The sequence below is a fragment of the Trichoderma evansii genome (genome assembly GCF_050947405.1).
Source record: "Trichoderma evansii strain SZMC 28006 chromosome Unknown GGI43scaffold_4, whole genome shotgun sequence".
Taxonomy (NCBI): domain Eukaryota; kingdom Fungi; phylum Ascomycota; class Sordariomycetes; order Hypocreales; family Hypocreaceae; genus Trichoderma; species Trichoderma evansii.
In genome coordinates, this window is record NW_028145202.1 from 342,240 (window position 1) to 363,861 (window position 21,622).

The 21,622-nt window shown below is 50.0% G+C and overlaps 7 protein-coding genes across 7 annotated transcripts; 4 read left to right on the forward strand and 3 right to left on the reverse strand.

Moving 5' to 3' along the window:
• Nucleotides 1-549: 549 nt before the first annotated feature.
• GGI43DRAFT_283224 (white-collar 2) lies at nucleotides 550-2,395 on the forward strand. Its single transcript, XM_083201257.1, has 2 exons — nucleotides 550-1,990; nucleotides 2,108-2,395. Exons 1-2 carry the CDS (start codon nucleotides 691-693, stop codon nucleotides 2,260-2,262), a joined length of 1,455 nt encoding a protein of 484 aa, XP_083063109.1. The 5' UTR covers nucleotides 550-690; the 3' UTR covers nucleotides 2,263-2,395.
• A 1,335-nt stretch (nucleotides 2,396-3,730) lies between these two features.
• GGI43DRAFT_380982 (amidase signature domain-containing protein) lies at nucleotides 3,731-5,813 on the forward strand (the record flags this gene model as incomplete). The annotated part of the gene is made up of 5 exons (XM_083203052.1): nucleotides 3,731-3,855; nucleotides 3,921-4,023; nucleotides 4,118-4,601; nucleotides 4,670-4,686; nucleotides 4,764-5,813. 5 exons carry the CDS (start codon nucleotides 3,731-3,733, stop codon nucleotides 5,811-5,813), a joined length of 1,779 nt encoding a protein of 592 aa, XP_083063110.1.
• A 211-nt stretch (nucleotides 5,814-6,024) lies between these two features.
• On the reverse strand, nucleotides 6,025-6,985 carry GGI43DRAFT_380983 (uncharacterized protein; the record flags this gene model as incomplete). Its single annotated transcript, XM_083203053.1, has 5 exons — nucleotides 6,025-6,180; nucleotides 6,256-6,428; nucleotides 6,506-6,691; nucleotides 6,765-6,788; nucleotides 6,913-6,985. 5 exons carry the CDS (start codon nucleotides 6,983-6,985, stop codon nucleotides 6,025-6,027), a joined length of 612 nt encoding a protein of 203 aa, XP_083063111.1.
• Nucleotides 6,986-10,868: 3,883 nt separating this feature from the next.
• GGI43DRAFT_283388 (uncharacterized protein) lies at nucleotides 10,869-13,105 on the forward strand. The gene is made up of 3 exons (XM_083201259.1): nucleotides 10,869-11,467; nucleotides 11,536-11,998; nucleotides 12,070-13,105. The coding sequence occupies exons 1-3, from the start codon at nucleotides 11,142-11,144 to the stop codon at nucleotides 12,553-12,555; spliced, it is 1,275 nt and encodes a 424-aa protein (XP_083063112.1). The 5' UTR covers nucleotides 10,869-11,141; the 3' UTR covers nucleotides 12,556-13,105.
• A 549-nt stretch (nucleotides 13,106-13,654) lies between these two features.
• Nucleotides 13,655-15,111, reverse strand: GGI43DRAFT_380985 (ubiquitin-protein ligase RMD5; the record flags this gene model as incomplete). Its single annotated transcript, XM_083203054.1, has 3 exons — nucleotides 13,655-14,686; nucleotides 14,755-14,891; nucleotides 14,961-15,111. 3 exons carry the CDS (start codon nucleotides 15,109-15,111, stop codon nucleotides 13,655-13,657), a joined length of 1,320 nt encoding a protein of 439 aa, XP_083063113.1.
• An 848-nt stretch (nucleotides 15,112-15,959) lies between these two features.
• Nucleotides 15,960-18,914, forward strand: GGI43DRAFT_283418 (uncharacterized protein). Its single transcript, XM_083201260.1, has 2 exons — nucleotides 15,960-16,338; nucleotides 16,424-18,914. Exons 1-2 carry the CDS (start codon nucleotides 16,094-16,096, stop codon nucleotides 18,837-18,839), a joined length of 2,661 nt encoding a protein of 886 aa, XP_083063114.1. The 5' UTR covers nucleotides 15,960-16,093; the 3' UTR covers nucleotides 18,840-18,914.
• A 367-nt stretch (nucleotides 18,915-19,281) lies between these two features.
• On the reverse strand, nucleotides 19,282-20,238 carry GGI43DRAFT_283429 (mitochondrial import inner membrane translocase subunit TIM10). The gene is made up of 2 exons (XM_083201261.1): nucleotides 19,708-20,238; nucleotides 19,282-19,569 (listed from the first exon to the last, which is right to left on the reverse strand). Exons 1-2 carry the CDS (start codon nucleotides 19,803-19,805, stop codon nucleotides 19,374-19,376), a joined length of 294 nt encoding a protein of 97 aa, XP_083063115.1. The 5' UTR covers nucleotides 19,806-20,238; the 3' UTR covers nucleotides 19,282-19,373.
• Between the last annotated feature and the right edge of the window lie 1,384 nt (nucleotides 20,239-21,622).

Genomic DNA, 21,622 nt, shown 5'->3' on the forward strand with positions numbered 1-21,622 from the left:
TTTCTCCTTTTTGTTTTGCGCGAGACAATTTTTGCGTTTTAATAGCGGAGACTCAAGTGGCAATAGGACCTAGTAGCATATCTAGTAGGTAGTACCTGTAGAAAAAAATATATATGCAGTAGACGTGCCTACATGCAGTACCTAATTCGGCATATTATCAGCTGGTGCAGCATCACACTCGTAAGACGACATCCCGGTAGTATTACGGCGTCCCTACAACCTGCTGCTGGCGAATACTCGAGACGCGAGGGAGACCAGTTGCCCTTTGAGGCCTTGAAACAGCTCCAATCAGGGCCAGATCAAGCCCGCTTTTCACTCGGGGTCATTACTCCGGGCTGCCAGCCAGCGCTTGGGAGGTGTTTCTGCTCGCCATCAGTCAGCCGCCTGCTAGCGAAAATCTTGGACTAGCTGAAATATCGCAAAAAGGTGCCTGGCTCTGTTTTCCAATTTTTGAGCTGCACGACAGGCTTGTTTTATCACCGTTCGAAAGCCCAGAAGAAGCCCTCGTTCCACCCCGAGCATACCGCACAGAGACAGCTCCAGTGCCCTCGCCCGCTGCCACAGCGCCCACCCCTCCTCGTTCAAGCAAAACGCCCCCAGAGGACGCCACTGAACGCAACGACAGCTGCCCACTGCCCGCTAGGCTAATGCCTGGAATCCAACTGTTGGTGGTATAAACATACCGCGACCATGTCCCACGGCCAACCTCCACTGCACGAGGACCTGTTCAGCTTCGCCAACCTCGATGTTCTCCCCACGTTCTTGGGAGGCCACAGCCACGCCATCCCAGTTTCAAGCAGCATGAGCACTGCGCTCGACCACGACGACGGCACCATGGCACTTCTCGACGGCGACCTCATGGACTCTTTTGGCGGCGACATGCCCATGAACTTGGACTCAGCGGCATCCCTGCTGGATGGAGACAGCGGCGGGCTAGGGAGCGACATCATCTCACCAGAGGCCATCTTAATTGCAGAGAACCAGTTCAATACGATGGCAAACGACGTTCCTGGTGCGGGGCCTCTGCCAGCGGCTGCATTCACTCCGGCAAACGCAGCGAACCAGCCTAATAACAGCACCAACTCGCTGACGGAGTTTACCAAGCGGAAGAACTGGCCGGCAAAGGTGGTCGAGGAGCTCAGCGACTTGCTGCAGATCCTCGATTCCAACGGACGCATCAAGTTCTCGTCCCCGAGCATCACAGCGTTGGCGGGGTACACCGTCGAGGAGATCCAGGACAGCTTTTTGAAGGACTTGATCCATCCCGATGACCAGGGCGTGCTTGTCTCCGAACTCCACGAGTCCATCGCAACCGGCAACTCTTTACGCATATTCTATCGGATGAAGAAGAAGGATGGCACGTATGCGATATTCGAGGCCGTCGGCCATGCCCATATTGCAGCCGCCGGGTTTGCTCCGAATCCAAATAACCAGTCGCCCTTTTGCCAGGCTGTCTTCATCATGGCGCGGCTTTACCCGACGAAGAACGCCACACTCCTGGACTCGTTTTTAGAACACAAGATAGAAAACGAGAGGCTGAGGCGCCGCATCGCCGAGCTGCGGAGAGAGGAAGAAGCAGAAGTGGAGGAAGCACAGAGGCAGTGGGCGCAGAGTCGAGAAGGCCGATCGGATATCACTCCATCCGAGGGAACTGGCATATCGTTGACACCAATTCCCGGAGCCCCCCAAGAGATAATGTCATCAGAAAACGTAGATGGGGCATTAACGAGGAAAAACCTAGAAGATATCACGGCAAGCAGTCGCCAAGACTCCTTGCGTGACAAAATGGCTCGGATTGAAGCGTCTTCAGCGGATACTATAGCCTTGTTGACTGGCATAGAGAATGGGGAGCGAATGGCTGCCGGTAACCGGAGCCCTACCCTCATCAAAGGCGATGCTGGAATTGCTATTCCCATGGATAGGGATAATAGATCAGGCGAGAAGAAGAAGAAGCTTAAGCTGGCAGAAGAATATGTCTGCACTGATTGCGGTATAGCAGCCCCTTTGACAATTGTTTTTTGTTTTCTATCTTTCTTTCCCAACTGGGAGATGGGATTCACCACCATCAACATGATATCCTAATTCAGCTACTAATATCAAATTCCAGGCACTCTTGACTCTCCAGAATGGCGAAAGGGACCCAACGGACCAAAGACACTCTGCAACGCCTGCGGGTTGCGGTGGGCGAAGAAGGAAAAGAAGCGCAACAACAGTATCGGCACGCCATTAGCTAAGCCATCTGCAACTCCAGCTGCAGGCTAATTGACTACCTTTGACATCTCGACCAGGAAGCGAGAAAAGAAATGGCGGGAGAGGAACGAGTATGGGAAAAACGAGCAACATATAACTTACTAGGCATACAATACGGCCGGGCCGGACTGCGCTGACTGCTTTTGAGATGGAATCCTGATATGGAGTTTGGTTTGGTTTAAAGATGCATATATCACTGGCGACAGGGACCTGCTTACATTCTTACCGTTCTTGTTGTCATTGTTATGGAGGAAAACGAGTTTGAAGGGACTTTTCTTTTATTTCTTATTTTTTTTTCCTTTGTTGTTTGGGCATCTGTATACGATAATGATACCATGGGAGGCAACAATTTGGAGCAGAATTAGACGGATACGGATGTACGTGGCGATTCTGCCTGCGGGCATTACGCAATATTCTGCTTTTTTTTTTTTTCTTTTTGAAAACACGCATAGATTAGGGCATCTTTTGTTATTGTTACTGTTGTTTTCTTTCTTGCTATCTATTTTTACAATACGAGTCTTTCGGCGCAGGAGCTTGATCTTCTTGGCCAGCTTCATTACTCCATACACAGGAATTAGTCCAAGCATGAAAGAAGCAAGGGGCTTACCAGAGAGCTTCTTTTCCCCTTGAGAAGCCATCTAAAAGAAATAGTAACTAGAAATAATAAAAAGCAACTATTGAAACAGGGCATGAAGTTGCTACCGTCGCGTGTGAGAAGTGACAGGTCATACCATATCCTTGAGAGTGCTCGTCCCCGGGTAGGTGTTGATATATGTGTAAGTTGCGTTCGGCTGTATCGCTTGGCGGATACTCCGATCGGAAGGCGGAAAGAAAGCCGCTGGCACGGCGTGTTTGCCTTAACGGGAGCTAGCAATTGATCCTTCAAGCTTACCAGTAAGCCTGGACCGTCGAATCTAATTGATCATTGTAAAAATAGACAATGAATACAGTTTGCCCTGGCGTCCCTGTTCACGTGAAATTGGCAGCCCGAGATGAACCCCGCGTTTTGCTACCACCAATGCTCTAGCTCCGTAATACTGGGCTGCCAGCTGAGAGATCCCCGCCCAACTTGCCTCGGATGCACCTCTTTCAAGGCTACCGCTAAAGTGGCCCGGCGTCCCATAAAAATGATTGCAGTATCCATACGCGAATCCTACTAAATGACGATCTGGTTATAAAGGCGTATTGACCCGTCATCAAAGATCCTGAACTGGCAAAAAGTGACAACCCACCAACCTCACTGTAAGCCCAAAACACCCAAGACGTATCAACAGGGCGTCCAAAGGTGCAATTGATAAGCACTTGATAATGTTCTAGAGCTCTTGAAGGGTTTGTATAATCATATGCATTGCGTAATTGGGACAGATGACTGACTTTCTGCCCAACCTGTAGCCTTATCACTTTGTTCAAGCTCGAGTATTTCATCCTCACCAAATCTTTCGAGCTATTTTGAAACTCACCATCATCCAATTGCAAAATCATGGCTCCCATAGAGAACTTTGCAAATTATCCCAAGGTCGAGGAAGGGCCAGACACGGGATATGCGCAACGAGAAGACCACAATCCCGTTCTTCGAGGGATTCCTCTCGTGATAGGCAGTGAGCTGTATGCATGAGAATTTCCAAGACGACATGGATGTCGAGCTAATTCGAGAATGTTCTCCCATCTAGCATGGCTCGATCCGGCTTTGTTGCAAGATTATTCTACCATAATAGTGGGATGGGCAAGATCAAAGAGATGCGGGAGCTGGATAATGTCGTGTCTACTTTCCATGTATGTAAACGGTCGAGTCCCAACCCCCCTCCACGACAGTCTGGAATATCTTTCGTATCAGCTGCTAACAAAAGCCTCCTATGGTACTCTCTAGCCCACTGTTACGCCTCTGGGCCCGACTGGACCTATGATAGCTTTTGAGCCAGAGCTGCTCACCTCCAAGTACGCATCGTCAAACTCGCGCTACTACTCTGTCAGCGATTATCATGAGCTGTACAAGAGCGGCAAGACCACTCCCCTCAAGGTAATAGAGACGCTTCTCGCCTTGACCACGGGGACGGGTAAGTATAGTGACGCCTGGGCGGATGCTCATGGCGCCGAGAAGCTCGCTCTCGAGGCTGCCAAGGCTTCTACCGAGCGATGGGCTGCGGGCCAGCCTATTGGGGTCCTGGACGGTGTGCCAATTGGCGTCAAGGACGATACGGATGTGGAGGGCTACATCAACCACACTGGCATGAAGTATAACCCTTCGATCGCGTGCTTTGCGGCCAAAAAGGAATCTGTGTGGCCCGTCAAGAAGCTTCAGGAGGCTGGAGCCATTGTTCTTGGCAAAAATAAGATGCACGAACTAGGATCAGGTACGGTTAACTGCTTTATACTCTCGAATGACGTCCCAAGATACATGTATGCTAATGAATATGCACAGATACAAGCGGCTTAAATGTAATGATGCCTGCCCCTGGAAGAGATATTCCTACAAATATGATTATATAGCTAACTCATCCTTCGCCCCTATCTAGGTTGCACAAGGCACGCCCTTGAACCACCTCAACAACGCCTACTACCCCGGAGGCTCATCCAACGGCGCCGGGTCGTCCATCTCGGCCGGCATCGTCCCCATCTGCGTCGCGACAGACGCCGGTGGTAGTGTCCGCATCCCGGCCAACTTCAACGGCATCTACGGCCTCAAGCCCACCCACCACCGCACCCACGTCATGCAGTATACCATGTGCGTGACTGGCCCAATGGCAGCAAACGTCGCCGACCTCACCATCGCCTACCGTGTCATGACGCAGCCCAACCCTGACTGCCCGACCCAGGGAGTCTTTGGCCTCTCGATTCCCCCATCCCCTTCGGCGAAGCGCATCATGGGCGTCTACCGCGACTGGTTCAACAAGGCCGACCCGCCAGTACGTGAAATGTGCGACAAGGCTCTTGATTACTTCGCCGCCAAGCGCGGCTACGAGATTGTCGATATTAGCATCCCATATCTCCCGGAGATGCAAATCGCCCACGGGGGCATCTGCATCACTGAGATGGCTGAAAAGGCCCGCGGGAGGACTCCCAACCCGGCCGACCACCTCTCGCTCATTGGGGGAGCCAACAAAATCGTTCTTTCCGTGGGTGCGCAGCTATCAGCCGCCGACTACCTCAAGATGAACAGCCTGCGCACGCTGGTGATGCGCCACCTCGCCTTCTTGTTCCAGAAGTACCCAGGCTTGTTGATCATGACGCCGGCAACTCCATTGATCGGATGGCCACGCACTGACGGAGATGATGCCTACGGTATGAGCGACACGAATACCACCTTGAGGAATATGTCATACATCCTCCTCGCCAACGTGACGGGCACACCGTCTATCACCGCTCCGGTAGGTTATGTCGACCCGAAGCAGGGTGAAGGGAAACTCCCTGTGAGCTTGATTGCTACGGGTGAGTGGGGGAGCGAAGAGCAGCTGTTATCATGGGCGAGGGAGGCGGAGGAGTATTTGCATGAGGAGTATCCCGAGGGACGCAGACGGCCAGATGCGTGGGCGGATGTGTTTACGTTGGCTGGGGGCCAGCAGTAAAGATAGACGAGAGACTGGATAACAACTAATGAGCGCTGAATGCTAAGACTTTCAAATTTGTGTAACAGCACGCGCGTTTTGTTTCATATGGATCTTGAGGATGTTTCCGAGACGTCAAAGTCTTCGTAAATTCATTCATCATTTGCCGCAAGTTTCACTGGAAGCTACCTAGTCGAGTGCTAAAATTCACATATGTTACAATGATATGGCTTTAGAAAAACTTGGAGGCGAGGCTCAACAGTCCTCCGCTCTGGTTACCCTGGCTCTTGAAGTACATCTTCATGGCCATCTCGCCGGCCTGCTGAATAACAGACTCCTTGCTTGCATCGGAAGATACCTGTCCATTGGCGGCCTTGGCGTCGAAGAGCTGGATCACGCAATCAAATCAGTATGAATGGGCTTTAGACACCTTCTTTAGAAGAGAAAAAGGTTTATAGTTTACCTTGCTGGCCTCAGACATGGCCAAACCTAGGAAAGCACCCTGGCTCTGGTTACCACCAGTCTCGCCCTGGGTGAACTTTTTGAGCGCCTGCATCGCGGCGGCAGAGCCAAGGCTGTTGGAGCTCAGGTTGCTGCTCTCCTGGGAGTAGGTCTCTTGGTGCCTGCGGATGGCCTCTATAGGAAGACAAAAAGACAAGCAGCAGTCAGCATATATAAGCCGAATACTTGGTGGGGGAGGGAGGTTGACTAACCTTGCTCGTCAATGTCGCTGTTGGCTAGGTGGCTCTTATTCTGGCTGATGGAGTTGATGGCGTTGGAGAACATGTCGCTGTTGCCAGAAGAGCCAGCATACTGCTGGGCCTGCTGGTGAGCAGTGCGCAGCTCCTCATCTTCGTGGTGGAAATCGCCGCCAGCGGGATAGTTACCACCGTAGGCATCTGTATATATAGAATCGCGAGGGGCTTCGAGTCAGGACTATTCGTTCGCAAAGACGTTAGGGGGGTAACTGACTGTTTCCGGGAGGAAGATGGCCGCCTGGGATTTTGATTAGCCTCTAGAGCATCATGTAGCGGCACATGCTTGCGCGTTTGGGGATTTGTTGCATGATGACGACGATGACAGCTATGACAGTGGTAATGTAATCAGTTGCGGCACTTACCTTGGTGGGAAGAACCAGAGCCCTGGAGCTGCTCCTCCAAGAACTCCTTGCCTGCGTTGAAGAGGGAATCCATGTTGCTTTTGTTTTCCGCTGAAATTGGCAAATTCGATAAAGTCAATGGGACAGGAGAAAATAGAAAGAAGAATTGGATTTACTTTTCGAATGTGCTATTCTACGGCTTAAAAAAAAAAAGGGAATGAATCATACACAGTAGATTTATATGTGGCACTACGTAACGCTCTAGACGCGCGATTGAAGAAGCTACCCCGCCGCCGTGCCAAGTTGGATGGCTACAGACAGAGCTGGAACAAGACAGATGAACCTGGCCCAGCTGAAAATGCTGAGCTAATGGAGGGAAATATAGAGGGAATAAGAGGGGTTACAACAGGTCATTTTCCCGTTGCGGGGTGGCAGTTTCAATAAGGGGCGAGTTAGAAGCTGTGTCTAAATACATGTAACTGCGAGACTGGGTTTGAAGAGGCAAGCATCGAGAGATTTCTTGTGCTATGCAAACATCACCTTGAAGGTGTTATATGTGCTCTCTAATGACATCCTCGGCTTGCTGCGGCTGTCTCCTTTAAGAGCATCCCCAGAAGCGCATCTACAAAATCACCTTAATAGACCCCGATGGGTCCCCCATTTACGCAGATTATATGGAGTCTCCCGCGCTTGCTTTTACCCACGCGCGGCATTTCGATTAGGCTGACGCGTAACCGACGAGATCCAATCACCGACGCCTCTATTCAAGTAAAGTGAAAAAAAGGAGTGGACAAGTAGCGAGATCTCGCTCCCAACGTCATTTCTCATTTAAACGCATCCTCCGAACATCATGCTGCCGGATCTCGGCCTCGGGAGTCCGCCGTGCTACTTGGTGCTAATGCTGCCATAACGGAGCACTTCCGGTGGTTTTTCTGGAGTCCCGGGCAGCTGGGAAGTGGGAGGCTAAACCTTGGCGGCCTCTGTCAGTGCGGCGGCGCATGCGCTGCTAGCCCTGTACAGCCACGTTTTCAGTGGAGGTGGTCCCTGGGATTGGCATCAGGGCCAGGAGATGATGGGCGCGCTCATCGGGCTGTTTGTTCAATGTTCTAGTGTTGTTATCAACAATGAATGTGCTGTATCTACTCGTCAACTAGGTAACCCATATTAACGGAAGGATTTCCTTTCTCTCTAGAAGGAGATGCTGATGCCGCAGTCTCAACATGTGAAACGAATTGAATGTGATGGCTGCCTGGCTGCAGCGCGTCTTCCAGGAATCTCCTCTTTGGGCCGAGGCTGGCGCGTTTTCACTTGAATGGCTTGACACCTACGGAGTACGCCGTGTAGTTGAATCCTGCAGCTGAAACGGCTGTGCATCTCAAAGCCGAACATTGATAGGTAGCGGCAGTGCAGCTTACACACATGTCCTATTGAACCTGCAGATGCGCGCATGCCGATGCCTCGAACAATCGAAAAGGGCTCCCAGGTGCTGGATCCGGCGCCTGAAACCGATGACAGCCCAACCCCAATAGTGCAGGTTCGTGCAGGTGCCAGATGCAGGATCGCAGCCGTGTGACCTCTAAGGAACGCCGTGATGCAGTACGGGGTTGCGGCGTGTTTCGGCGTGGCGCTGAGACGAACTGCTGGCGGCTGAATCTGGATGAAATAGTTCCTTTTAAGTGCAGCACCGTAGCATTTCTCGGAAGCGCCTTTATATCACTTTGATCCTCCTGATGCCTGCAGCTGTTTGTTGTGGTTGCTTTGCAGGTGGTTGCTTTGCAGGTGGTCTGCTTCCCTCTTGATATTGGTTCTGTGAATACCTACTCCGTATCTCGCTCTGACAGTCAGTATGTACAGCATGTCTATGAGAGATAGGCTTGCAAGATATGCCCCAAATCGGCAAGCGACTCGATGACATGGCATGGATGAGAAGCAATAAGGAAAGGAATACGGCCTGTCGTGCAGCAGATTGTTCATGGGTGACCGTTGCTGCCGATGTGGCCCACTGGTACCGCGCACGCGGGTGCAAAGACAGGCGGTACGAAAAGGTACATGCCCACTAACAAATCGGGAGATCACCGTTGGGCATTGAAGGCTGTAATGAAGCATGTGCATTTTCATGTGCATTTTCATTATCGCACAATCGCGCCCTTTTTCATTCTTCAGCTTCAGTAGTGGGCGGCGTCTGGATCCCGTCCGAACGGCTGGGTTTGGGGGGATAACCCGGCACGGCATCTTGGATCCGGAGCTTGCAAGCGCGGCTCATGAAGACGATCCTCGTGCCATATTTGGATTTTGATTTGATCAAATCAAAGAGTATTTTCTCATGTATTACATATTAGGGGCCCGAGAGGGTACCTGCAGAGCATCGAACTAACAAAAACAGGAAAATTGGCCCTTTGCGTCAGAAAGGTTGTGCGAAGCTGCTCGGATTAAAATAGTACGAGAAGTCTGATTCGTAGCTGACCGCAGATGTATTTTTGGAAATGCTGCTGTCGGCTGACGCCACGCACATTTTCTTTTAAGCTTCCGTGGAGAAAATAATGGGTGGTGGCTGAAGATAGCAGTTGCTAGTGTTTTTTTTTCCTTGGTGGTGGATTTTTTAGAAGCGACGATTGTCATTTTAATCGGCGCACAGCCTCAAGTTTAAAAACGGCACTCTATGCTTCCGTCTGTGCTGCGGCATAATATATCAGAAGCCTGACATAATCTTAGAGGTAGGGCCTTGCTAGGTGGCAACCGTACTCGTACTGGGTCCTGGGCATGGCATGGTGCAAAATGGCAAAGGTAGCATTGCTAGAGAGGATGATGCAAAGCTAGATGCAGCGAATCCACCTTTATGCCCTCTTCGTAGATCAACGCAGCAGCACTTCGTATCGCTGAACGAATCCAGTTAACTCGCTGCTGCGCTCATCCATCACTGCCCGCTCCTAAAATCGTCATACCGATGGCACAGGCTCTCCGTACGAAACGGCCTGTTTTTCGACTGCGGCTGCATTCGAAATTGGCCCCCTTGGCTGGCGAGCGTGTAAGTCGAATGGCTTGGGAGGTACCTCGCCGCTACCATTTCGCAGTATGGCACTGCCACCGTCACCAGCGGTGCCGCACAAGTACTTGTCCTGCCTCGCTCAAACTTGGTGCTCCCTCCGTACCGTATTAAACAATGTCTCACCATTCTAATCACCCTTCAAGCGGGGCTGCAACGCTGATCGCATCCCGGGAACGCAAAGACAGCCCAGCTTAGCTCGCAAAGGCTCCGCCTGGTCAGCCCAGCCTAGGCATGCCCCCCGGAAAGACGAGACCCTGGCGGCCCTCCTTGCTTGCTGTGCTCGCAATGCTGTGCTTTTTTGCTGCCTTTGCTCTGCCGCGTCCCCGTTTTGATCGCATCCTGTCCACATGCTGTGCGAAAAATCCAGCCAAGCCCGCTCCGTAGTTGGTGCGACCTCGTAATGCTAGTGCCCGTGCGAAAACAGGGGCCTTTGAATGAAAATGAACTGCTGGGCATGTTGGCAGCCATGGTTAACGAAGCCACACGCCACGCGCCAACGGGTACCTCTGCTAGCACTCGCACCAAGCACACGCGCAGTATAAGGCCCTGAACGGCTCCCACAGCGCCTTGACCACCACCACCACCACCGCTAAAAGATACAAGTACAAGTGCCATGGCCTCCCCTGCTTCGCGAAAGTGCGTTTCATCTTGACCCATCTAACCCTCGACCCGACCAAAATTGCCCCCTGGCGCTCCAAGCTTCTTGACTCTCGCTCTGCATCTGCTTGCAGCCGATTCTGCGTCTTCTTCCCTTTTCCTCAAACCGCTGGCTTACTACTAGTACACCTTTGTTCCAGTCTCTCGTTTGTTCCATATTTCCGTCTGATCCTTCGTTGGCTCTTTCGTCCAATCGACCAAGTGCTATTTTTCTATCAGTCTTGATAGATTTTCTTTTTCCTTCTTCCCTCTGCTTACTCAATATTCCCTTTTATTCTTGATTTTGTTGCTTCCATCTCTCGCTATCGACCTGTAATTTTCCTTCTCATCCTTCGACCGACGACCGTTTCACCAACCCCCTTCTTACTTTTGCGACCGGCGGAAAGGAAATCTCGAGCAGACTCTGGTCTGGGAATGAAATAGCTGGCTCTGGTTCACCAAAACACCACCAGCACTCCGTTGTCCCTCTGTCGCGTCCCGCAGACTCCCGGTAGGGGTCACGCAATCGCTCATCGTGGCAGACGCACCTGCTGCACCAGCCGCAACAATGGACGCTCGAAACTCCCTGCTGGGGAACGGCGACCCGACCTTCGACCAGAATGGCGCTCAGTATCACCACCGCTCCTTTAGCCAGAGCGGCGACTACGGCGCGGAATACGGCCAGGCCTATCCCCAGGCATCTCTAACTCAGGCCGCCTACACTCAGCCTACGTATACTGAGAACGCGAGCCTTCACCAAAACCCCGAAACAGCTGGTGCTGCTGGCAGCACTGGCGCAAGCAAATTCGACTTCACTTTCGTCAAAAGCAGATGGCCTGCGGCCTTCTTGGCCGTAACTGGTATCCAGGCTCTTATTAACCTGGCCTTTGAAGCGTATGTTGGCACCCTTTTAACCTTATTCTTTCTAGATATGCGCGCCGGAAGCTAAGACGCTCTCACAGTTATGTTTTCGGCAAATTTCAGCTGAGCCTGGGTGCATATGTCCCATTGCCTCAGGTCCAGTCTCAATACAAGACGATCCCTACCTTTCTTACTCTATTTATTTTCGGTTTCCTTTACGAACTGATCCTCGTGCTGGATGCGCTGCGCATGAAGAACACTATCCAGATTATCGGCGTCTGCATTGCCAATCTGGCTCTCTTGATTTACTCAGCTCTCCAGCTTGAGCAGATTCAGATGGCCCTTGGAATCCTGGAAGTCAACGGTGCGCTGGAGCAAGGTATCACATCTGCTATGCTCTGGGATGATATCAAAGCCTACCTTATTGCCACGCCTGTTGTCATTGCCGTCACCACCATTATCATGGTGTACATTACCTGGAAGCTCTACCAGCAATTTGCTTGGGATATCCTCAAGAATATTGGTGCCGATTATCGCATGAAGAAGCGCTTCCTTCATTACCAGGTATGGATTTAATACACAAGCAGTGAACTTGTATGAGATCCATGGCCAGATCCGACTGACATGACTACCAGATTTACATTGCCCTGCTCAAGTTCGATTTCTTCTTCTTCTTGGGTTTCATCATTCAGTTTGTCGTCGTCGTCGCTGTCAGGACCGATCCCGAATTCGCTCTTACGATTGCCACTATTCCGGTTACGATTGCCATTCTGATTGCTGCTGCTTTCTTCACCCAGAGGGAGAACAAGCCTGGCATGATCTGCGTTATTGTCCTCTACTTTGGCGGTCTCTCTTACTTCATCTTCAAGCTCTTCCGTATCTACGAACCCAGCCGCGCTTCATCCTACTTTGCCGTTCGAAAGTCTCTCACCGCGTTTGCCGTCATCACCATTCTGCTCATCATCATGACCATCGTCAACGCCATCATCTGCATGCACAACTTCGGCTCCGGCCTCAAAGCGCACCTGTTGGCTCGCAAGGATGACGAGAAGACCGACATCAACACATACGGCATGAACGATGTCAAGACCCCCATGCAAAACCGCATGACTATCGACTAAGAAAGTCATTTGGCGCGCAGTGAAAAGGATATTTTCCAGGTCGCGGAGATGGGGAATGTATAAAAGACACGAATTTACGAAAGGGAACGGGTTGGCCCCCTTTTTTTATTTATCCAATACAGCCGCGTTAAGCTGGCTCATAAACCAAAGCAAACTGACTGCCAAAAACGGCCATGTTGGAAGGGGGATCTTTTGATAATATCCCGTAAATTAAATGGATACCAATTTTTTTTTGTTTGTTAACTTTTTTTTGTCTGTTTTTTTGATTCATCAAGTAGGCTCAGCAATTAAGGGCGTTGGATCTGTACTTCGCAACTACCACCGAAGACAGCGGGGAGTTTTTTTTGGATACCCGTGATCATCATATCGAAGGATATATATTAAAGGGTGGCTTATAGATGACCCGTGTCACTCCTTTGACTACTTTTTTTGTTTGCTTTTCTTAAAGAAAAAGAAAAAGATTTTTTTTCATCTATGTTTTTTTTCTTAATGTGATGACATTTTTTTTTTATCAACTTTGTTCTCCTTCTCATTTGCCTTTTTTACTGACTTCATCTGCTTCTCATTTGTTGTGAATATACTGAGTCACGCCGCCTTATAATAAATACCTTACGTCGTCGTCGTCGATATTTGCTTACTATGAGGTAGATAAGTGAGAGAGAGAGAGAGAGTGAGAACTACCGGGGTGGGGGTGAGATGCGGCTTATTGTATGATGCTACGTTATATATTGCGATTGTTTCTGATCTGAAACAGGACTAATACTGCAAAAAAGAGCGCTCTGCATATTACTACCTTTCTGCCAATCCAACACTATGGTTTTATTTCTGCCAAGAGAAAGCATAGTGAAAGGAATAGATAGATGCCCAGTTGCTTATAAAAAAAAAAGGAGAAAAGACACCCCAAATGATCCTATGAAATGATACTATCCTCGCTTTGGTAGACCCAAAATGAAAGAAGAAAACAAAGAATGGAGACGAGGTCGTTAATGAATATGGAATACCGTAAAACGCCTTTAACAAAGATCCAAAGCCCTCCTCGTTTATTAATAGGAGCCAAGCCAAGCCCTCCATTTCCATAACCGCCAAAAAAGATATAGTCTCAAAGCGTAATTTTAATAGCGTCTCTCAAATGACCTTCTGTCGGACAATACGGACATTTGTACCTTGAGCCTTTAGCCATGTTGTGCAAACTCTCTCTGCAAATCACATGTCCGCAAGGGAGCATCATGGCCGGATTTTGTTCCGTCGTCTGCTCCTTGCTGACCGGGCATACGAAAATGGAGTGGTAAATCATGGACGGCGGGAGAGGCGTTTCGAATGCCATCTCATTCTCCGTCGTCCACTCTGTTTTCTTCTCCTTCGTATTCTTGTTATACTTGATAAGTCGGGGTAGAGCAATGGAACCGGCCGTGACGGCTACATATAGCGGTGATTCTGCGGATAAGCCTAATAGAGAGCAGAATTCACGAGTGAATGAGGCCGAAACGTCTTCGAATGCCGAATCGATCTGGAAAATATGCCGGTAAGGAGACTGTTCAATGTTTGGTGCGAAGACGATTGCACCGCACAGTTGCTGAATCTCTTTAAGATGCCGACTTTGAAAGCGACCAAAGTGCTCCTTTGCATATCTTAATGCGCCCATTTCCCCATTCCTCTCGTCATCAGGTAGTCCATTGATCCGGGGTCCCTTGAAAAGCCACACGAATTGCAATTTGCAGAGTTCAAACTCTAGATTACTTCCCGCTGATTCCAGCCTGCTATTATTTTGGCGTGCCCATTTGATAGCTGGTCCAAGATTCCTGTTTCTCAGCTCCGACAGGAGACTATACATCTCCGCAAACTGCCCTTGGAGGTCCTCGGGATAGTTGTTAACTCCATGTCCGGTAAGCCTTTCCTCCTCTCCATCTTCTTGTATCATGTCGTCATCGCCATCTTCGTCGGTCCGCGCCGTACGGGGAGACCAAGGTTCTAATGATAGGGGGGGCTGCTGGTCTCGTGACTCGCGGACAAAGGTCGATGCAACGGAAAACTGGCCCTCTCGGACGAGGTGCATAGCTATGGCACGGTTTATGAGTGAGGGGTGATCTGCCATGGCATCTGTTCCCATGGGCAGTTCCCTCTGTGGCAAGGCCTGGAAGGTAAAATAAAAGTTAGCACTCTACAAACAGAATAGGTGAGATGGTGGACATGAAGGCGCACTTTGTCAAGGGCCTTTCCGAAGCTCCGCTGCGCCTTGGTCACATCTCTGAGATCATTGTTGATGGCTTCCAGTCGATCTTTGACAGGATTCTGAAGAGTCGTCATTGCCATGCTGATTCGGTGGTGGTCGGCGTCGGCTGCAGAAGGTTAGAGATGTTAGCTATTATCCCAGCCAAGTGACGATGATTTGGGCAGAGGATTCATACGTGCGGCAACTTGCTCCCTAGCTGCTACCAAATACTCGATAATCTTGTCGACATCTTGGATAGCAGCCGTGAGATTCGCGCCTCTCATCCGTGCCAGCTCCTTCTGCAGCGGACCAAATGGCGAGACAATGTCATCGCCCGAGCTAGCCATTGTCGCTGGCAACAATGCTTTGGCAGTGAAGCAATGTAGAACTTATAGAATGAAAGGGATCATAAAGCTCGTAAGTAAGCTACCTGGGAGCGAGCGAGAGAAAAAACAATTCTGCCCTGCGAACGGGCTCTCCAAGAAGTTGTTAGGCTTAGGTATAAGTTGGATGATGCGAGGTTGGAGGTTGTCATCCAAGTAGTAGTGCTATTACCGCCGTAGTCTTATCGATAGGTCGGAACGTAGGCGACTTTCGGGTGAGTAATAGTAAGAATGAGGTATGTACAGCAGGTACCTCTTCCACTGAACAGAGGGAGCTGCACTTATGCAGATACCACCTAGGCACAACTAAATGGCACCTAATACTGGATGGCTACTAAAGTCGTCACTAACGCTATTAGTGCCTCATTACCTACACATAATTCGAAACGCATCGCTGCTGTAATATGTCTTACTTATAGCCCCTCTATTCAACATGTGATCTCTGGCTAAAATAATAAAAGAGTCCAAGTAGATGCACTAGATATCATCTCCTTTCATAAATTTTTATTTATTTCTCTATTAAAGCTTTGAAGCCGAAATGACGGCGTCTGCTGCGGAGCCCTGCTTGATTCAGAGGCCTCACTTAAGACTAGCAGCCTCGGATCAACGGTGAGCCCCGTTAAGGAGCAGATTTGCCCCGCCCTGGCCGGAGCCAAGCTTTTGGCTACTCCATACTGAGTAGCTGCAGGTTCAAGATGCAGCGCACACTTTGTATGGAGCAGTGGCCAATAGTGCGCTGCTACCACCTCACTACTCGACTCTCCAGCCAACTATTACATCACATGCCGGCACCACCAGCGCACTAAGCCACAGTGACCGTGTGCTGCACAGGCGCCAAAATTCAGGATCGCCAATTGTCCCAGATCCCGGCTCTCTTGCCTTCAAAGATGCTCCTTGATTAGCTCGGCCCGGCCTTTCACGCCTCCAGGGGCTGGCGAACTCCACAATGTCAATGTCCTTAATGCCGTCCTTCTCCCAGGACGGGAGAGTCCATCGAGACGACGACTCTTCCGGACTGTCGAGGCTGGACCGGCGCACTACCACTCGATCTGTTCACCCAGATGGGAACTACTTGACACCCACCGAGACGCAGATGGCTGACACGGCTTCGTATCGCGCGGCAGGGCCATCAGGGTCCAGCGCTGGGCTGCCACAGAGACACCTCGTCTTTGCAGATCCCATCGCCTTCAAGTAGGTTTGAGTTTAGAGTTCGGTGAGAGACAAGGGTCACGGCAGCATAGCCGCTAACATTTTTCTTCTTCTTCTCCCACTCCAGGTATCTCGAGACCGACCCGTGTGTCGAGGTGATTCAACGACGAAGCATCCTTCGCGGCTATGACCTGTATATTGTCGAGCAGTGGGCATGCTCAAGGCAACCGCCAACCCTAGTTATTGCGACCTATACCGGTGACGAGAAAGATTCCATCGTGGTTGGAGTGTTGGCAGTATCGACAGACGAGAGCCAGTGGTCCGAACAAGTTCGACTATATCTGAAAAAGACCGAGCAAAACCATGCGCGACCGAAGAATACCGAGCTTGGAGAGCTCATGATCACAAATCTCAGCAATTTCCCGTCGTCACTCACGGTCATTGCTGTGCCCGACGGAGACCTACGCAAATACAGACACCTTTTCGTTGTGAATGAGGACCTGAAAAGGCTTGGATGCTCTGGACGGTCTGGCTTAACCCTCACAGAACCTACCGAGGCGGCTCAGTCCAAGTTTCAGCAGCTCTATAGGATTAGTGACCGTGTCCCTTTCAACCAGGCGGTCACTGAGCTTATCAAGCTTTGCCAGGTTGCATTATTCATGTTCGACAAGCTTGAACAGCCTTATATTGATGGCCTGCTATGCGATGTCACCGAAAGGGCAATTAGCAACTGGTGGACAGATCTTGGAGCCGAGCATTACAACTATGAACCGACCGATGGGGTTCTGGGGCCGTCAACCGTTGCGGCCCTACTAGGAATGCTATTAGGAGCGAGGAACCGACTGCACTGGCAAGGTGCCCCCGTCTCAAAGGATGTTTTCGACCTCGAGAGCACGAAACGCGGCATCTCCACCTTTCAAAAGGCCCAAAAGCTGGAGAAGACGAGACGATTAGACCAGCAGACACTTTTTAAACTACACACAGCAACCACAAAGGCGGCAGTCAAGGAAGACTGGGGCGTACAGAAAGCCATTAAGTCAACAGTGACGGAAATTGGAGGCAAAAGGGGAGAGATCGTTATGGACATGGTATCCGGGAAAGACAAGGCTGGTCTTGCAGACATTGAAACCGTGGATATTGAAAAATTTGCCAGCTTGGTGTATGGTGAGAGGCCGAAATGGCTTTGGCACGGCAAGCCGCGTCGAACTCCCCTGGAGCACCATGACCACGACCATGACGTAGCTTTACCTCCCCCGAAGACCAACGCAAGTAACCAAAATGATAAACGAGCTCACTCCCTGCCAGTGGAGGAGGAGCTAGGGATGAAGCAGAAAGATGACTTTCTCTCCCCTGAAGCTGGATCAGCCCTTCGCCCCACCGTTAGTATGCTGGAGGGCATTGGGGAAAAGGATGGACTGCACAAGACGGTGTTCAAGAGCGTTGCTGGAAAGATGAGTGACGCTCGATCAGGCTTTGGACGTCTCAAGGACGGAGTCAGGGGAAGGGGCCACGGGTCACGCCTATCAATATCAACAAAAGAGGAAGTTTTGGAAAACGGAAATAGTTCTGCGAATGCGCTGCAGAGTTTTAGCATACCTCCGAGCCCTGCCGCCGCTGTGAGCCGAGCATTTACGTGGAAGACGAAGCCAGACGAATATCTCACTGCTATTAGACGAGGAGACCCAGACGTTCTACCTGGGCTTATGGCAGTATCTTCACCTTCATCAACAGCAGAGCTCAAGGCTGCAAGGCTTCTTGAATATGAAAGGAAGCCAAGAGAGTCGGACAGATCATTAGAAATTTTCGGCCCAGAAATGCACCGCAGAGCACCATCTGCTGTACCATCTACAAATGAAAGCGATATTGAAGTCATCTGCCCTGGTATTAGGGATGGAACAGATTTTCACCAGCTGGCCTTGTCAAGACGGCATAGCTGTGACTTTGCAGAGCTAAATACAAAACGAGTCCTCAATGAGAACAGATGGGCACGTCGCATGTCATTTGGCGATGCTGAGGAAGCAGTATTATCTTGGGACGAACTCATTGATATCATGGACGAAACGGATGATGAGGAGGCCGAGGCAAGAGCAGTAAGCGCTCGTCACCTCGCTCAACATATTGATAGGATTGTATATGGCATTGAGCCATGGATCAAGGAGAAGATCAAGCTCGTTCATTTGCTTGACGAAAAATATGGCAAGGACAAGGCCGAAATACAAAACCTGCATCACCACCTGAGCGAGATCTATCACCGAGTGAAATATAGCTCTGACGAAACGCTAGCGGAAGAGCGTGCCAGCCTGACGGAGAGTGTTAAGGAGATTGAAATTCTTGTGGCACGCCTCGACTACGAAATCAACGCACTAGTGCAAAAAATCAATGACGTTGAAGACGGCATCAGAAACTTCGAGAGGCAAGTGGAAGACGTTGAGAAGCGAGCCGACGAGCTGAGAAGACAGCTTGAGACTGAGAGCTGGCTGCATTGGTTTGTGAGAACTTTGACTGGCGTGGGCACCGGTCCCAATATTACTCGTTCTATGTGACGATACGAGCTTGCATTCTTTGGAGTTTAATCCCCCCGTTGCATATTATTACTTTTCCCTCTTTCTTCATTTTAATTAGCATTTACTGAAGGATGGGATTGGAGTTGGACTTTGATGCATTCAAACGGGATTCGTGGAGAATTGGCGTTCTATTTCTTTGCTCCTCCCTTCGATTTCGATTTCTTTTTCTTTTTTTCATTTATTGCCTTTCTTGCAAGAGGATAGATACCATTTCGCAGAGGAACATGTTCACTCATCATAGTGATGCTGCGCCTAGACAGCACCCAGTATACTCTTTTGAATAGCTTTATACATCTGACATGATATATATGTATATCCCGCGATCCCATAATATCAAAGTCCCGTTTCAAACGTTTGCCGCCGCCGCATATTTCCAGACAGCTTCTCTCATATATATATTCGTACAAAACATGACATCCAAATTTTGCGGTCAAGAAAAAGAGGGGGGAAATGCCATGAAGAAAAAAATATTACTCCTTTTTTCCTGATGCTCTATAGCTTTGTATAGCCTTTCTAAAACAGTCCTCCGGGACCACCCTGAGGTCCTCCACCCATGGCCTGGCCCTGCTGCTGCATAATCTCGCTGATCTTCATGGACGTATCGAGGAACTTTGCGGTGCAGCGGTCGAGGCAGACGGACTCGCCCTTGTTGAGCTCGCCCTCACGGTAGTCGGAAGGAACGCACTTCTTCTGGCAGGACTTTTGCAGTCTTTTTTTTTTCGAGGTAATTGAGTTAGCATGCGTAGTTCACTCTCTCGGCTTGGGGTTGTTTTCAAGCAAATCTGTCTGGGTGCAGTTCCTCTTGTACAGATATTTAAGGAGATATGGGACGAGGGATTCGAATTACCTGTTGTAAGTATCAGCCATCATGCGCATCTCGCCCTCGACAGCAGCAATCTTCTGCTCTGACGTAGGCTGGGGACGACCGATTCCGAGGAAAGACATGGTTGTTGAAATTTGTGGAAGATGAGAGAAGGGTGTATAGAGGATGTTCCAAGATGTGATGTGAAGTTGCCTTTGGCTTTGTCTTGGTTTTTGCTAGGACCGGAAAATGGGCGATTCGTTTGATGTCGTCACAGGGCTGCGGCTTTGGAGATGCGATTTGAATTGGCCTGGGAGGAGCAAAATTTCCATTCCCGGCCGGCCTGCTTATGTAATACGCTTATCGATAAGAGCATACTGAACTGAGTTGCGCCATTCGCATTTGATATTGATAAACTCCCATGTATAGGATGCCATGTTGTCTCCCTAAACCATTCAAGTGCTTCAAGATAGATGTGTTATTTGCTGGTCTTCTCATCTAGACGTGCGATTTATTATCTGTACTGGGTGCTACTGTTGAGCCACTTTCACCGCTTCTGCCGCCACAAGATGCCGGCGGACGGCGACGCGATGAGGTGACGAGGCTAATTTAAATCGCAGTGGCAGCGCGCACTCTAAAAAGCTGGTGGGGTGTTGGGGGAAACAAGGAAGCAAAAAGAATGGAAAAAGAAACACGGCAACCTCCAATTGGCAAGGTCACATCAGCTTTTGCGGTTTAGCTTTGCCGAGATTTACTCCATCAGATTACTGTTGATGCGTCTTAGCATAAGCGTTTGGTATAACTATTTGTAAACTTGGAGAGCTTGCGTGGGTTAGGCATGGCGTGGTTTGCTGCTGCTACTTGGTCAAACTACTTATAACATGGCAATACAAAAGTATCGAATTGATGGGCTCACTTACGAACGAATAGGCGGGTGAGATGGGGGTTAATAGGATAGGCTTGGCGTGGCTTGGTTGCATTTTCAAAATGCAGCTGGCCGTTCGGAGCTTTGACTCATCCGTGCCAATTATCCCATCGCCGGGACAGTCATGATAGATGCTTGCAATGTACATATGGCTCTAGTATTAGCCGCCAAAATGTTTGGCATGGCACCCCCTTGTTTTCCCCAACCAGATATTACGAAGTAATGGCTGGGTACGGAGTACCTGGGGACGGGCACGACGGCATGGGATCCTCACGCCATCGATTGTGTAATAGGCGTACGACGGTTACGACAGGAACGTGCCACAGCGGATAGCGGGAACAAAAGGCGCTGGCCAAAGTTTAGGGTTTGTATCGGCCTCCAGCCAGTCACGCTATGCTGTACCTGTGTATAAATGTATAAATACTAAATGCCACTATACGAGCTTATAATAAGAGCAAGCCACATCGGGGAGACGGAAGAGATTGTAACATTGGGTGCTTGTGGAGGTGGGTAAGCTTTGCGCGGATGTGCCAGCCTTATCTTGATATTGGAGCAGAGGCTGCCATTCTTGCCGCTGCTGCTACTATCGCGACAAGGTGGTGTGTGTGCAAGTTGCATGACAAGCTGATGCCTAGTTCCAGACCGACGCGGCTGCAACCCATAGCGATGGCCGTGGCGATGCGCTGTGGCTTGTCAACCAGATAGCAGACTCGGTGAACAGGTTTTGTGCAAGACCATATGCGTCTGATTGTAGCAGCACGCAGTAGTGGCCATGACATGTCGCATTGTGCTCCATGGTGGCGGGCTGGCTCACACTCAAAGCAAAATCATATATGGGGTATTATACTGGAGCTCGGTCGGTCAAATCATGGCATGATCCTACATATTGTGACTGCTTCAATCCTGATATGGCGCACTTGCGACAATACAATAGCGCAACTGTAAGTGACAAGCCAGATAACTTAGCAAGGGGGGGCAAAGCTAGATGAAACTTTTAGAAAAGGAGACAAGAAACAAAAAGAAAGGCATTGTATT

What these genes read in the sequence shown, in the direction of transcription:
- GGI43DRAFT_283224 (XM_083201257.1), top strand. Translation starts at nt 691, where the DNA reads ATGTCCCACGGCCAACCTCCACTGCACGAGGACCTGTTCAGCTTCGCC. An exon ending in ATATGTCTGCACTGATTGCG is followed by an intron (nt 1,991 to 2,107) that starts GTATAGCAGCCC and finishes ATCAAATTCCAG; the next exon opens with GCACTCTTGACTCTCCAGAA.
- GGI43DRAFT_283388 (XM_083201259.1), top strand. Translation starts at nt 11,142, where the DNA reads ATGGACGCTCGAAACTCCCTGCTGGGGAACGGCGACCCGACCTTCGAC. An exon ending in ATTAACCTGGCCTTTGAAGC is followed by an intron (nt 11,468 to 11,535) that starts GTATGTTGGCAC and finishes ACGCTCTCACAG; the next exon opens with TTATGTTTTCGGCAAATTTC. An exon ending in AGCGCTTCCTTCATTACCAG is followed by an intron (nt 11,999 to 12,069) that starts GTATGGATTTAA and finishes CATGACTACCAG; the next exon opens with ATTTACATTGCCCTGCTCAA.
- GGI43DRAFT_283418 (XM_083201260.1), top strand. Translation starts at nt 16,094, where the DNA reads ATGTCAATGTCCTTAATGCCGTCCTTCTCCCAGGACGGGAGAGTCCAT. An exon ending in GCAGATCCCATCGCCTTCAA is followed by an intron (nt 16,339 to 16,423) that starts GTAGGTTTGAGT and finishes CTCCCACTCCAG; the next exon opens with GTATCTCGAGACCGACCCGT.
- GGI43DRAFT_283429 (XM_083201261.1), bottom strand. Translation starts at nt 19,805, where the DNA reads ATGTCTTTCCTCGGAATCGGTCGTCCCCAGCCTACGTCAGAGCAGAAG. An exon ending in ATGGCTGATACTTACAACAG is followed by an intron (nt 19,570 to 19,707) that starts GTAATTCGAATC and finishes GAAAAAAAAAAG; the next exon opens with ACTGCAAAAGTCCTGCCAGA.